Genomic DNA, 16,580 nt, shown 5'->3' on the forward strand with positions numbered 1-16,580 from the left:
GCCGGTTGGTTCAGTGATAGAGCGTCAGCCTGGCGTGCAGGAATCCTGGGTTCGATTCCCGACCAGGGCACACAGGAGAAGCGCCTATCTGCTTCTCCACCCCTCCCCCTCTCCTTCCTCTCTGTCTCTTTCTTCCCCTCCCGCAGCCAAGATTCCACTGGAGCAAAGTTTGCCTGGGCGCTAAGGATGGCTCTGTGGCCTCTGCCTCTGGCGTTGGAATGGCTCTGATTGCTGCAGAGCTACGCCCCAAGATGGACAGAGCATTGCCCCCTGGTGGGCATGCCGGGTGGATCCCGGTCGGGCACATGCAGGAGTCTGACTGCCTCCCGGTTTCCAGCTTCGGAAAAATACAAAAAAAAAAAATCATGTAAACATCTCAACATAAGGTAGACCAATTTTAAGACATTCTTATTCAGTAAGAAAAAGTTTTTTCACTAAAGACCTAATAGGGGAAAAGCCACGTCAGAACTAAGTTATGTAAGAAGGGAGGGTTAACATGATCATGACCTTAGAATATCTTGAACAACTTGGGGTAGGTGGGGAGGTACCACATATGTATAGAGAATGGATCACCACATCTCTTTATGTCCATAATCTACTTCTCCTTCAAGGGCCAGTTCAAATTCTACCTCTATCATGAAACCTTCTTTGATTCCACCTTCCCACCATTGTTTTTTTTTCCCTAGACTCCACCACCACTTTATCTGAACCATTTATTTATGTTTAATAAATTATTTATTACCCATCACAGCACCTGGCATATGTAGGTGGCAGGAAATGTTTATTGAATGTAGGAATCTCTACATCATGAACATTAATCTGCTGTCCAGATGTGTTCTAACCCAAGACGTATTTCTTTGGATTGGTTATGCAGATTATAAGAAACATCAGGAGGGAAGTGAACTGCTTATTATAACATCTTACACAAAGACACTATTTAAATACTAACACATTATTAGCATATTATACATGTTGATGTATATATTTATACACAAGAATACATAAAGAATACCCTTTATAATACACTGCTCACAAAAGTTAAGGAATCAGGGAACTTGCAGATACTCCAGTACTTTTAGCCTTTTGTATAGTGCATTTTCACCAATGAAAAAAAAAGTCGATTTTACATCTCATTTGCATAATCAAACAAGTTTATTTGATTTGTTGTTTGCTTTCTGATGTTCTTGTTTAATAAAAAATAAACAAATGCTTCTTTGTTATTGCTTCATATTCATTTTAAAATATCCCCTAGTTTTTGTGAGCAGTGTTTATATTTATATATATATAAATACATGTAAATGAATATATATACTATATGGTAAAGTAACATAACCTACATTCATGTAGATTTAATAAGTGGAACAAGGTGACATCTTCTGAAAAACATGCCCGAGAGCCCCTCACCAATGCAACCCCTTAGGTAGCCACATTGTCTGCCAATCTTCACTCAGTGTTATTTTCTCTGGGGAATATAAGACACCTCATTCTCCCTCTCTTGTCCCCTCCCTGAACACAAGCCAAGGTATCCCAGTTGTTAATGGCCTACAGCTACTACTCCACTAGGGGGCCAGCTGGGCACTGCCGTGGAAACCATAAAACAGCCTGGCGCTAGCTGCCAGCTCAGTCTCCCTACACATCCACCAGGGATTGACTCCTGCCTCCTCCATGATCACAGAGTGGGTCACTTGTACAAGTCATCTCACTTATTTGGACTTGATTTCCTCTGCAAAATACAGATGATGATAATAGTATCTACCTCCCAAGGTTGTGTAAGAATGACCTAAAGTGAAAGAGATACAACATGTATTTCTGGGGCATAATAATATCCAGCAAGTGCTAATTATTATCGTCCTTATTGCTTTCTTTGTCTTTCAAGTGGAAGATCCAGATTGCAGATCAAAGATGTTCTGATATATTGATGCCAAAACCAATCCTCCAGAAGCTGCTCCAAGACCCCCGTGCACATCCTGCTTTGTGATGACACAAGGCACACTGTCCTCACACATAGCTAGGGTGGGTAAGTGCAGATTCTTGAACTGGGCCTAAGATACCTACCACTAACCTAACAATATTCCATTCATAAATTAATACAGCCAGCATCTTAGATACCCAGCAAAGTAAACTATAGACAAATGCTGTTCATAACTTCAGAATGAGTCTCCTATTCCTTTTCCTTGACCAGATAATGATGCAAAAGTATATATCTACCTAAAACCCTCAAGAGCAAAGAGTAGGAATTTGCACTTTTTCTGTAGAAAGACTTCTCTATTTGGGGGTACTAAATCACATTATATAATGTTGCAAAATTGTCAGAGTGTAATTGATGTGTGTTTCCTCACATTCCTGATGTGGCAATTGTTTAAGACATAGCTGTATAAGGGACCAAAAGAGAGTGGTGAGGGACAGAGGATGCTGTGAACGTCGGGGCACCCACCAGGGGAAGGACCCTCCACAGAGCACCAGTGAGGAAGGCCAGGAGAGGCAGAGCTCGGAGGAAAGGCCATGTCCGGTCTGAAGATGCTTCCACTGCTGCTGCTTCTCCACGTGTGGCTTTCCAAGGCCTCTCCAGTGGCCTTTCAACCCAAAGAAAAGAAAAACATAGAGGTTGTTCAGGTAAATTAGCAACCAGGTGGGTGGTTGATTTGCTAGTAATTAAGAAATTATCTGAGTTGCTTTCTCTTTTTTAATTAAAACAGCCTGAAAGAAATGATGTGAATGATTTGTTTGAGCTTAAACATCTCAGTGCAGAAATTTGAAGGGTTCCTAGCTGGATCCTCTGAAAGCTAGATATGAAAACAAGCTGGGCTCAGCAAACCCAGGAACATGCTGCTGCCCAGCCGCCACCAGCTGTTAAGCCCTGTCAGAAGGAATGGTCTTAATTACAGAACTGAGTGATGTTCCTTTCTTACTTACCTAAGATTTTTACTTCCGATATATCTGCAACCCAGTTATGACATATCTGGTGTTTTCCATATGACTTGTCTTCATAGCCCAAAATCCTAGGTGTACAAGAAAGCATGGAGATAGAAAATATAGGACATAAAATCAGTTTATAGTGTAATCCTATTTCCTTACACCGGATTATGGGGCTGTTTATAAACTCTTGGAAGCACTATAAAAGCAAAACCAATAGTTTTTTTTTTCCATTGTTTCACAGTATAAACATCAGGCCAAAGTTTTAAGACACACTAGGGAATGCTGTTATAAATTTGTCATGCACAGTTTTCTTGGCATTACAGTTTTAGAAAAGCATTGTTCTTGTTTCTTTTTCTTGTTTTCTTTTACTTTTTAAGAATATCTTTTACAACGGTGACAGTAACCACTGTGCTAATAACTAGTTTATTCAAATATTTGCTCTGTACAAGACATTCTGCTAAATATTTCACAAATATTATCTCATTTCAGCCTCATGACAACCCTCATGCCCCTTTAGAAACCAAAGTGACTCTGAAGTCAGTTAAGTGATATATGTCCAAGAACTCACAGTTAATTTGTGGCAGAAGTAAGATTCAAACCCAAACCAACCCGATCCCATAGCCTGTGGGAACACAAAAGTGCTCTGTCCTTTGTCACTTGTGAAGTATCAGGTATTCATAGGCTGTTTGAGGTGAAAGCGATCTCATGTTTGGCTTGATGCCCCTCTGAACCTTTACTTCCTAATGAGTGTTGGCCCCTTTAAAAGAGTTACTGCGGTAGATAAAATGCTAATGTCAGTGAGGCTGCTCTTGCCCCCAAACTTATTTGCATTTCTTTTTTGAAATTGTCAGTTGTCACTTGAGAAGCAATATGATGAGTTGGACCCGGATTGGTACCTCAGCAAGCTCCTTCCTTCTCTGTACCTTCATTTCCTCTTTTTCCTTTCACACCTCCCTTTCCTAATAAGGAGGAGTAAACCCTCTCTGCAACAGTGAAAAGAGGATTAAAAGAGAGAATCTGCTTTGATGCAACTAATACTTCAAGATGTCAATCAATGCTAGTGCTCTTTTGTTTTGTTTTTAATAAAAATAAGAAAGCATCTCCTAACTGTAGTCTAGCATTTTGCATGAGGACTTGGATCTCATCCCTTATGAAATGCCTATTTTTTTTGTATAAACATTAATTGGAGCACTTACTGAGGGGTTGTTCTTTCCAATAGCCACTGTTCTCTTGTGACAATCAGGTTATTACTAGACTGTTACAAGTCTGCAGTAACTTAAAAGGAATGCAAAATGCCCAGGGAATTGAAAGTAATTCACAGCAAGTCCCCTCACAAGGTTGTCTTTGTCCAGAATTACCTAGAAAACTTCTACCAATTACCAAAACGTATACCAATTACCGAACAGTCAGAGAAGTACAGCACCAGTGTGATAGTTGAGAAGCTTAAAGAAATGCAGCGATTCTTCGGGTTGAAAGTGACGGGAAGGCCAAATGAGGAAACCCTGGAGATGATGCAAAAGCCTCGCTGTGGAGTGCCTGACACGGGTGATTTCATGTTAACTCCAGGGAACCCCAAGTGGAGACAGACTAACCTGACCTACAGGTGATATTTCTATTCAGCTGATGTTTATGGAGCATTTATAATGTGACAGGCACTTGCAATACACCAAAGACAAGTAAACAAACATCCTTGTCTTGTAGAGTTTAGATGCCAATGAATGAGTATGAAAGCACAAGGGTAAAGACCTCTTCATTCTAAAGCCCGCCATTTTTACCTCTTTCTCTAATAATCTAAAGAGGACTATGCCAATGTTAGACTGTCTCTCTAAGCACTTACTTTAGGATCCAAAAAAGACTTAGTCATCACTGGAGGGAAAGTAGCCTCACCTTCCATACACTTTATGATGATGATGATGATGATGATGATGATGATGATACCCAATATTTGTTAAGTGCTACTATTTGCCAAGTAGTGAACTAAATAGTTTACATGTATTTAATCCCTCACAACAACCCTATGAAAGGGATACTATTTTATTATCCCCATTTTGTAAAGAAGAAATTAAATTTAAAGACATGTAATAACTTGTCCAGAATGCCCTACTTAGACCCTCTCCAGTGGTAGCTTATTATGTATGCATCTCACTCCAAAATGCAGAAACTCAACCTATTGACAGAGTGCTGTTCTAAAACAATAATGAACCCTTCACACATCTTCTCGTTTTGAAGGATTATTAACTATACCCCACAATTGCCACACACCAGCGTGGAAGCAGCTATTGAGAAAGCCTTTAACATCTGGAGCGGCGTATCACCCCTGACCTTCACCAAGACCTCACAAGGGGAGGCAGACATCAATATTGATTTTGTTGAAAGAGGTAGGCTCAAAGCCGTCATGTTCAATTTTGCTTTCTCTGGCTAACATGAAACTTGGCAAAGACCTTATACATATTTTTTTATTTCAGCTCATGGTGACAATTCTCCATTTGATGGACCCAATGGAATCCTGGCTCATGCCTTTCAGCCAGGCCCAGGTCTTGGAGGAGATGCTCACTTTGATGCAGAAGAAACATGGACCAGTACATCTGAAAGTAAGTTATCCAAATGTGCAGCTTCTGAATAAACATTTGCCACATTGGAATTTTCCCCTGCCATCACACACTCACACACACACACACACACGTGTGTATGTTATCATAATACTTTAAACTCACACAAACAAATCATTTAAAAATTTTGGTACCTCAAGATATCAAGTCGATTTAGGTTTTAAAAAAATCCTGAAGCCAATTCGTGATTTTGTTTCTTAGGGAAGAAATCAGAAAGCTACAGATCATGGCTAAATCCTTCCTGGCCTTGTTTATGTCAATAACATTTGAACAGAACAGGGCCACGCTTACTTGTTGACGTGCCATCTACAGCTGTTTCTATATGGCAGTTGGAGAGCTAAGTGGTTGCGATGGAGACCATGTGGCTCACCACTAAAATCTTCACAACCTTTACAGAAAAAGTTGGCTGACCACTGCTTTATGTAGATCTTTCTCTTAACATCATGAGATTAATGACATTTGAAAAAGGTCACCCTAGCCAGTTGGTTCAGTAGTACAGCATTGGCCCAGCATATGGAAGTCCTGGGTTTGATTCCTGGTCAGGGCACAAAAAAGAAACAACCATCTGCATCTCCACCCCTCCCCACTCCCCACTCCCTTCTCTCTCTTTCTCTCTCTCTCTCTCTCTCTCTCTCTCTCTCTCTCTCTTCCCCTCCCTCAGCCATGGCTTAATTGGTTCAAACAAGTTGGCCCTGGGCACTGAGGATGGCTCCATGCTGAGCAACAGAGCTCTGCCCATGGGGATGCTCTTCCAGTAGGAGGTTTGCTGGATGGATCTCGTTGGGGCGCATGCAGGAGTTTGTCTCTGCCACTCTGCCTCTCACTTAATTTTTTTAAAAAAAATAAAAAAAGTTCTTATTTTTGGAAACTCAGAAATAATTGGGTTCATTTAGAAAACTATCTACTTAGAAAAGAGCAGCCATCTTCATTTTTCATCTAGTTATTTTGTCTTCATGAAGCTATTTTTGAAAGGTATGACCCTATGTAGCAAGCCACCCTTTTCAGAAGACAGAATTAGAAGAGTTGGACCACTTGAGGGGAAGAATTTAAGATAAGAACAGGTAAATTCAGTCCATATGATATTTCACAAGGCCATGGGGTAATAATATGTCAAAGAACACTTGATAGAAAATAATAAAAAAGGAACATTTTACCTTTGCTTGGGCCTTATTCTGCCCACCATTTTCTCATCATGTAGGTTGTGTTTATTCTACCTAAGACCCTGTGCTAGGAGCCGTGTGTAACCAAGATAAATAACACTCTCAACTACTATGCATTCTTATTGCCGAACCTGCTTGTTCATATGGTCATTATCTTTCACCTGAATTAAATGATCTACATTTCCACCTAAACTGTTCATTTCCAGTTTCTGCTCCCTCTAATTTTGCAGTAAGGTTTGTCATTGAAAAGGCCACCTGGGATTACATTAGTTTTCTGCTTAAAACATTCAGTGTTTACATTATATGGACCAAAAAGTGTCAAAATACCTGCACTTGGCATTACAAGCTCTTGTTGATTTTCCAGCCTCTTCCTTCATTGTTTCTCTTCAGATTTCATAGAGAGATGCTGCATTGTATATTCACTGTTCCTAGATCACACCATGTGCTTTCCAACTTCCCTGCATCTGCTTATGTTGCTTCCTCTTCCTAAAGTGCCCTTCCCCACACCTCAAACCCTACTTTTCAAAATCTCTCTATTTCCATGTTATGTCAAATGTCAACCCTATCTTGTCTCTCAGATGGAAATGAGGCCTCCTCTGACATCCTTTTTTTCTTCTTCTCTATCCACTCTCACTATTCAATGCATTCATATTTCTTGCATACATTTCTCCTTTCAAACTGTGCATGGTGATAAATTACTGAGAACTCAAAGATTGTTTTTGTAATGCATTCATGAATGCAACAAAAGAAGAAGAAGAAGAGGAGGAGGAGGAGAAGGAGAAGAAGAAAAAAGGGAAGAAGGAGAAGGGGAAGAACAAGAAGAAGGAGGAGGAGAAAAAGAGGAGGAAGAAGAGTAGGAGGAGGAAGGAAGGAAGGAAGGAAGGAAGGAAGGAAGGAAGGAAGGAAGGAAGGAAGGAAGGAAGGAAGGAAGGAAGGAAGAAGAAGAAGAAGAAGAAGAAGAAGGGTAAGAGGAGGAGGAGGAAGAGGAGGAGAAGGGGAGGAAGAAGTAAAGAAGAAGAGGAAGGGAAGGAAGAAGTAAAGAAGAAGAGGAAGAAGAAGAAGAAGAAGAAGGATATAATGATCAAGAAAACAAGTTTTGGTGCATGGATAGAATTTATTCTGCTATTCATCAATGGGAAATTGAACATGGGGTAAGAGGACAAGTCTTATCATCTACTGGGTTTGACCCCAGCACTATCACTTATTAGCTGCAAGACTAATAAGATATTCAAAATCTGTGGGCTTCCGTTTGTTATTGTAAAAATATTTTTTAAATGTTTCCTAAAAATGTTGTGAGGATTAATAATATTATACTGCCTAGCCTATAGAAAGCACTCTACAAGTGTGAGTTAAAGTGCAGGCATGTAAGAAAACATACAGTGTGTCTGTGAAATGGCACATAGGCAGGCTGCAGTGAAAAGTTCACACCAGCAGTCAAGCCCTCAAAAGTCAGCTGAAGCCAAGCAAAGAGGTCTTGGACTTGGCAAAAGAACTTGGACTTTGTCTGATAAAAAGTATTAGCCTTCAAGGGGGAGGGGGGAGGAATGGGATGGGACACTAGAATCTATGTACACCCAATAAATTAAAAGAAACTTTTAAAAAAAATAAGAAAATTATGACAAAAAAAGTATTAGCCTTGGAAGTTTTTAAGTTTCTAGTTGTGAAGGGCACTATGCCTGTAAAATTAAAAGGTGAGGGAAAGGAGCAATAAGAGGCAGGGTTTGTCTCGTCCTGATGGGGAATTCCTGAAGCTGCTATGAGAGCTCAGAATCAGGGAAGCACTGGTGCTGGACTGTGGTGATCAGTGTGTCAGCTCTGTGTCTGAGGCTACTCTGCGGCCTGCAAGGCCTCTTGTCTACCTACCTGTTTACCAAGACCCTGCCCATGGGGCTGCAGGCCTGAGAGACTGGGGAGGGGTGTGAGTAGGTGCACAAGCAGAGAGGGCTTCTGAGTCATGAGACCTGTGATGGCTCTGCTGGCAGTTCTCTGAACCCCAGATCTACACCCATGAAATATGGGAGTCAGAATAAAGGTGGGTTTTATTTTATTCTGAAATTTGACACAAAGTTCATAGTCATCTAATCTAAACTTATAGCTCCTGCTATGGTTCCTTCTAATCCTCATTTTTTCAGGTTCCTAAAGGGGAAAAGTAAATAGCAGGCACGAGAAAGGCTACTTCTCCAGGCAATTTTGGCTTAGAAGCTGCATTTCTTGAGATCATATTTTCACCAGCCTTGGATGCACTTAGAGCCATTCACCACATGTGCTTGCATTTCAGATTACAATTTGTTTCTTGTTGCTGCCCATGAATTTGGCCATTCCCTGGGGCTCTCTCACTCCACTGACCCTGGTTCCCTGATGTATCCTAACTACGCTTTCAGCGAACCCAGCACCTACTCACTCCCTCAAGATGACATCAATGGCATTCAGGCCATCTATGGTAAGGTCATCTGAAGAGCATCTCAGCATATGGTGAGACCTGAGCATGCCCAGGACGTTAATTGCAGTCCCTGTTTGTGGTGGTAGAAGTTGGAGGTCTACTGAGAGGAGAATACCCAGGTAGAATGTGCTGTGTCCACACCACAGAGCATGTGCGACAGTGAGAAACACTGAATTAGGTGTTATATGGTAACAATGGGTCTTTAAATCATTGTGCTTTATGGAAAAGAAACAGAATGATACATAATACACAGTATAAATTAAATTTCACAATATGTGAATCTACATAAGTTAAAAATACACATAGGCCCTGGCTGGTTGACTCAGTGGTAGACCATCAGCCCAGAGTGTGGATGTCCTGGGTTCGATTCCCAGTCAGGATGCACAGGAGAAGTAACCATCTGCTTCTCCACCCTTCCTCCTCTCACTTCTCTCTATCTCTCTCTTCCCTTCCCACAGCCGAGGCTCCACTGGAGCAAGTTTTCCCAGGCACTGATGATGGCTCCATGGCTTCTGCCTCAGGTGCTAAAATGGCTCCAGCTGTAATGGAGCATTGGCCCCAGATGGGCCAAGCATTGCCCCCTGGTGGGCATGCCAGGTGGATCCCGGTCAGGCACATGCAAGAATCTGTCTCTCTGTCTCCTGACTTCTCACTTAAGACAAAAAATGCACATAGACAGAGAAAGGCATTTCAGCTTGCTAACAAAAAAGATATATATTGAACATATTAATAATGTTGTTTGTGGGGGAAGGAAGATAATGTGTGAAGAGAAAGAAACATTTTTAAATGACTGAAACTTCAGGGTGGGAGACAAAAGTCTTTGGCCCTTTTATAAGTACCATCTGGATAAGACCACTGCATTTCTCCTCTCTCTTGCCCTCCTGCCCCCTAATGACTGTGACTAAAAACAAAAATTCAGAGAAGAAGTTTGTGACTCTACTGAAGTAAGTGGAATGGAAGAGAGTGGAGAGTGCTAAAGTAAGTGGAATGGAAGAGAGTGGAGAGGAAGCCAGGAAGCATTCTGCTGTCTTGGGTGGGCTAGCAGTACACAGCCAAGCATGCCAGGGTACCACCGTGAAAAAACACATTGAAATGCAAACACTATAGTTATAGAAAAATAGTGCTAAAATTTGACTTAGAGTGATGTTGTGGGGTAAATGTCTGATATCAGTTTCTTTCCCGAAGGTGAATTTTGGAGGGGAAGGAAAAATTGGATACTGACAAAAAAAATGCAGAAAGAGGAAGCAAAGAAGGGAGAGAAGGATGGTATTAGGATTTGGGGGGCAGAGAATTGAAATTTCTTTACTTCACAATGTAACCTGGAACTCTCTCTGAAAATCACCATTACTCTTATTTTTTTAAAAAATTTTAAGAGAGCCAAATGTAGTTACTTTGTTTCTTTGTATGATAGTCTGGTAGCCATCCATCTCCTGAGAGTGCTGGAATACAATAAGGAATTACAGTGGACTTATGTTTATAAAAAGCCTTTTCTCTTTCAGGACCCTCAGACAGCCCTATCCAACCAACAGGACCAAGCACACCCACAGCCTGTGACCCCCGGCTAACATTTGATGCTGTCACCACACTCCGAGGAGAAATACTTTTCTTTAAAGACAAGTATAAAATTGAACTGTTCCTTCCTTTGGCTTCTTTTGCTGGCATAACATAAAACTGGACTTTAGTGAAGTTACATATTACTCAGCTTTTCTTTGAATTCTATACAGATACATCTCACTGGAATTCCTAATGGTTTCTGGGTGACTCAAAACATCCAGGAAAAGAAAACAAAAACATTTATAAACATTCAGATGTTTGTGGTGATGTAAGCAGACTTGGGCTCTAGCTGCTTGGCTCCATAGCTATGTTCATCCAACACCAAAACGTTCAATTCACTCAAATTCAATCAGGTAGATGGAAGCTACCACTTAAAAAGCAGGGCAATCATCTAAATGATTGAATTTTTCTATTTTCCATTGGCTATTTTATGGTTATGTAATCACAAGGTAAATGTGCTCATATTGCTTTTGCTGAAGTAGTCTTAATATGCTCATCATTTTGTAGAAAAAATGAGACTAAAATAAGACTTGTCAATGCGTGAGGAAGAGACCGTGTAAAATGTAATCAAATGAGGTCACTCTTACGACCCCCTCTGAGAACTGTCAAGTACTCACCAGAAAGTCAAAATCACAGTAAAGCACTGAGAATATGTCAGTCACTGTACTAGAAGCTTTACTTTTATTATGTTGTCATATCCTTCCAACAATCTTATAAGAGCCGATACTAGTCCAAGACCCACAGAACCTGCCTACTTAGACCACAGTGTGAGTGGTTCTCTCCCTTGTGTTCCATCAGATACTTCTGGAGAAGGCATCCTCAGCTACGAAATGTTGAACTCAATTTTATTTCTCTATTTTGGCCATCCCTGCCTACGGGTATACAGGCTGCTTATGAGGATTCTTACAGGGACATAGTTTTTCTATTTAAAGGTAACTGCTTAGGGTTTCATTTCATTTCAGTTCTGCCTGATTGGAGGGAGGAAAGACCTTTCGGTGGTCTCTTTCAGGTTCAGAAGAGGTGGGCCAGTGAGGGAGTGTTAGACTGGCCAGCCAGGCTTTTGTCCATCTGCCACTACCTGCTGTGTAAGCTTGAGTAGGGTCTATCTTTGTGTAGCCTCAGTTTTCTCTTCTACAAAATGAAAAAACTTTTAGTGTTCTTCCACCCTCATCCCAGATATAATTTTCTAAAATTCCCCAAAGTTGTAATTGAGTCTCTGCAGTGTAGTCACATGAGATAACACAACCAATGGTGAGGCTGTATATGTCACACTGAGAAATGGATTTATTTACATAGCAGCTGGGGAATCACTGGGGTTATCATAGCCCAATGAACTTCAATTTAAAGACTATTTATTCCATTATCATTTCTATGATAAATTTATGCAATGCATAAGAAGTGCTACACAGCCTGACCAGGCAGTGTCACAGTGGATAGAGCATCGGACTGGGATGTGGAGGACCAGGTTTGAGAATCCAAGGTCACCAGCTTGAGCGTGGGCTCATCTGGTTTGAGCAAAAGCTCACCAGCTTGAACCCAAGGTCGCTGGCTCGAGCAAGGGGTTACTTGGTCTGCTAAAGGCCCATGGTCAAGGCACATATGAGAAAGCAATCAATGAACAACTAAGGTGTTGCAACGAAAAACTGATGATTGATGCTTCTCATCTCTCTCTCTGTTTCTGTCTGTCTGCCCTTGTCTATCCTTCTCTCTGACTCTCTCTCTCTCTCTGTCCCTGTAAAAGAAAAAAAGTGCTACACAGTACATTATTTTGTAGGAAAGGAAGAACTTTATCTATCATATAACTTGAATCTTTTGCAGGCAATCAATATTGGGCTCTGAGTGGCTATGACATTCAGCAAGGTTTTCCCCAGAATATATCAAATTACGGCTTTCCAAGCAATGTTCGAGCAATTGATGCAGCTGTCTCCCATGAGACAAAAACATACTTTTTCATAAACAACCAAGTCTGGAGGTAAGGTATACTGTTTTTTCAACTCGAGATTGAAATCTACGTTTATTTACCCTGTCTACAAACCACTTTCAGACATCTGAAGGTTTAAAATATCTAGGTGGTCTTTGATAACCATTCTTTTTCATAAGATGATTGATGTTACTATGTTACTATTGATATGATGTTACTGTGTTGAAATTTTTATTTTTATAAAATTAAAATGCCAGCACCATGATATTGAGAATGCTATATCATGATAGAGAACAAACCTTAAAAAGCATTAGGATGATATGCAAAGAAAAAGTTTAATTCTTACTTAGGAGTTAAAGTCTAACATTCTTAAGCAAATGTTATCTTGATAAGCTACAAAATTTGGTGCCTAAGTTAGATTTCATTCCATTAATTCAGAAAGAGAAAGAGAGAAAGACAAAGAGATAAAGACACTATGTACCAGTTAACTAAACCTTAGAAAATATAGCTCTTCATTTTAAAAACAACACTGCACCAGCAATGAAAAGCCTATTTTAGTAATAATGATACCCATATATTTTATAAATAGATATAGATAAAAAAAGAAAATTAGGCATTCTTAGTCCCAGTAAATAGGACACTGTAAAGACTGAATGAGAACATATGTGTGAAGGCACTTTGTAAAGTACATGTAATGTAAATAAAATTATTATCATTAAATATTGTATTGGTCTTAAAACACAAGACATTTTTTTCTCATCAGATATGATAACGAAAGACGATCCATGGAACCAGGTTATCCCCAAAGCATAGCAAGTACCTTTCCAGGAATAGAAAGTAGAGTTGATGCAGTTTTTCAGCGTGATAGTAAGTAGAAAAGAACTACTAATTAATTTGTTCAATTTTTTTAAACAGCACACCTGCATTTGAATGGAATAGAGGTGGGGTCTTTTTAATTGAAAACGTCAGAGATATTACTTCTCTAATTCAATATATTATCTTTTTTTTTTGTAGACTTCTTCATTTTCTTCAGTGGACCAAGATATTATGCATTTAGTCTTAATGGTCATAGAGTCACTAGGGTTGACAGAAGCATTTTATGGCTTAACTGTAGATAAAGTTGAAGCAAAATCAAATGTGCTTTTATCCATTTTCTGAATATAAAAGGAAAGTCTAATTTTCATATCTATGACATGTTTTAGTTATACTTTTCTCAACAGTAGTAAATAATACTGTTTGCTGTCACTATATTCATTGGTCCTGTCCTCAGTGAAAATATGTTTGGTATATTCTGCTGTTTGCCGAGCCTGTTTTAGTTCTTTTATATGCCATCTTAAGTTAGTGAATCCATCATGAGAGAAGAAGAGGAAGTCCTCTTTGTCACCTCAATACTCACTATTTCATTACTTGCTTATCTGACTTTTAAATGCTTATGTAACATATCTTAAGTGCTCTGGCTAGATAGTTTGGTTGGTTAGAGCTTCGTCCCGACATTCAGAAGTTGGTGGTTCAACCCCCAGTCAGGGCACATCCAGGAACAGATTGATGTTTCTGTTTCTGTCTCTTTCTCCATTCCTGTCTCTATAAAATCAGTAAGTAATAAAATAAACATGTCTTAAGTATAGTGCTACATGCAATTTAGCATTGGATTTTGGTTAGAAGTATTATGAACAGCTTAGACAGTCACCCTGGCTTCTACTGAAAATGTGGCACTATTTTCCATTCTTGTAAAGAAATACGGTTGATGTATGTAGGATGTTATGTCCCCCAACCACCACCACCAAAAAAAAAAAAAAAAAAAAAAGACACATTTAAGTCCAAACTCCAGGTATCTATGAATGTACTTTATTTAGAACCAGTCTTTGCAGATGTAACTAGTTAAGATGAGTTTATACTAGGTTCGGTGTCCTTATGAGAAGAGGAGAGACATAAATACACAGTGAAGAAGGCCATGTGAAGATAGAGGTGAGACATTTATATATCAAGAACTGCCGGAAACAACCAGAAGTTAGAAAAAGACAAGGAAGGACCCTCCCTAGAGCTGTCAGAGAGAAGAACTTGACCCTCCCAACACAATGATTTTGGGTTTGTAGCCTCCAGGACTGTGATAAAACAAATTTCTGTTGTTTTAAACTACCAAGTTGGGTACTTTGTTACAGCAACCCTAGGAAGCTAATCAGTGTATCTGCACTGAATAAAATGAATCAACACAGAATGACAAAGATGAACCCCCAGAAAGGATTATTGGCATCTTCAGGAGACAGCAAAAAGGAGAGGAACCATTTCTTCTCCTACCTCCTCTCCATTCTCTCCTGCTAGAGTCCAATCAAATAGGCTCATTGGAACTGTTGTTCAGTATCTTTTTTTCCCTACGATATTCAGGACACTTTCTACAGATAACTGGAGTTTACTGCACGAACAATGCTGGGCAAAAAATTCAGTAAATCTCAATAAATTAAATTAAATTCAGCTTAGATACACAAATTTGCTAATGGTTTTTTTTCTGCTAAGAACTTTAAGGGCTTGGCCGGGTAGCTCAGTGGATAAAGCCTCACCTCGGCACCAGAAGTAGCCGGTTCAATGCCTGGTCAGGGCACCTACAAGAAGCAATCAGTAAATGCACAATTAAATGGAACAAATAAATAAAACAATAAGTTGATTTTTTTTCTCTCTCTCCTCCCTCAAATCAATAAAAAATAATAAAAAATTAAAAAATAATAATAAAAGACTTTAAAACCTGTGATACCATAATGTTTAGTCCAGATATCAAAATCCTGTCATATTTGCAGTTGTTTGAATGTAATGTACCTTATTACACAATAAGTATGTAATTGTAAAATATATTTAGCACTAGCACATCCTATTTTCTTTTTCTGTTAAAGTTTTCAAATCCCATAGGTAATTATTATTTAGTATAATGTAGCATCTTATTCTGAATCAAAAATTATCTAATAAATGAATTCAAAATAAATGTTTTATTTTAAATGACTGACTTATAATCTACTATAATTTCCTAGATATTACCACATAGTTTATCCAAAGTATAAATACAGTGAATTTTGCTATTTGTAACCATTTATTCCCTTGTCAGAACTATAACATTGTATTAAGCTTCTATAATTTTTTAAATTTTTTCTATTGATTTGAAGGAGAAAGAGAAAAAAAATTGGGTAGGAAAAGAGAGAGACAAAGGAGAGAGAGAAGCATCAACTTATGTTTCACTTATTGGTTCCATTTAGTTGTGTATTCATTGATTGCTTCTCGTACATGCCCTGACTGGGGACTGAACCTGTGACTTCAGTGCACTGGCCAGGACCATTGATAGTAAGCTTTTAGATATTGCTACACAAGTTATGAAATACTTTATAAATGCACAATGTCCTCAAAAAGTTCCTTAAAATATGCCAGCACATAACACTCAACTTATTTTATAAGGTGAGAAAATATATACAAACTAACATATATTATAATTTTATTCACTTGTTCACTTATTTAGCAAGGATTAATCAATCATCTACATGTTATAGGTGCTGTGCTAGGGAAAGTGACAGAGATGTATAAGCAATTCATTGTATCATGTAACAAGTACAGACTGGCCTGTAAGATGTGGGTGTTTCACTTTCAACAGTAGACTCAGTTTTAGGCTATCATATTTTCTAACAGTGTGTCAGTTTGTACAGACATGAGAATGGGAAATTCATCTTCTCAGAGCACCTGCTAGTTATAACAGATTCTTGGCCAAAAACTCTCATTTATACATTATTGATATAAGAACTGAGTGCATATTATTTCTTTAACCATATTTCATAGTCATAGGAAGTGAATATAAATATGAAGTATAATAAAGAATTCAAAAAAACTGTTTCTTTTTAGGTTCTTTTCTTGACCACATATGGTATTTTCTTGCTGTTACATTGAAGTTTTATATGAGTACAAGCGGGTGAGAATCTAAGGTTAGAATTTAAATAATAAGACTTTTT

General features: G+C 39.0%; 1 protein-coding gene and 1 long non-coding RNA gene across 3 annotated transcripts in view; one reads left to right on the forward strand and one right to left on the reverse strand.

Moving 5' to 3' along the window:
- Positions 1-2,423: 2,423 nt before the first annotated feature.
- LOC136316005 (uncharacterized) overlaps positions 2,424-16,580 on the reverse strand; it is a 159,761-nt gene continuing 145,604 nt past the window's right edge. The window contains exons 4-5 of one of the 2 annotated variants that reach the window (XR_010727634.1): positions 2,914-2,999; positions 2,424-2,573 (exon numbers count right to left, since the gene is read on the reverse strand). This is a non-coding gene — a long non-coding RNA (uncharacterized lncRNA). The remainder of the gene's footprint in view (positions 2,574-2,913; positions 3,000-16,580) is intronic. The other variant, XR_010727636.1, reaches the window with a different exon arrangement.
- Positions 2,478-15,482, forward strand: MMP8 (matrix metallopeptidase 8). The gene is made up of 10 exons (XM_066247692.1): positions 2,478-2,613; positions 4,269-4,519; positions 5,146-5,294; positions 5,382-5,507; positions 8,964-9,125; positions 10,625-10,742; positions 11,478-11,611; positions 12,498-12,651; positions 13,364-13,467; positions 13,615-15,482. The coding sequence occupies exons 1-10, from the start codon at positions 2,503-2,505 to the stop codon at positions 13,716-13,718; spliced, it is 1,413 nt and encodes a 470-aa protein (XP_066103789.1). The 5' UTR covers positions 2,478-2,502; the 3' UTR covers positions 13,719-15,482.

This window comes from Saccopteryx bilineata, chromosome 1 (assembly GCF_036850765.1).
Source record: "Saccopteryx bilineata isolate mSacBil1 chromosome 1, mSacBil1_pri_phased_curated, whole genome shotgun sequence".
NCBI lineage: Eukaryota > Metazoa > Chordata > Mammalia > Chiroptera > Emballonuridae > Saccopteryx > Saccopteryx bilineata.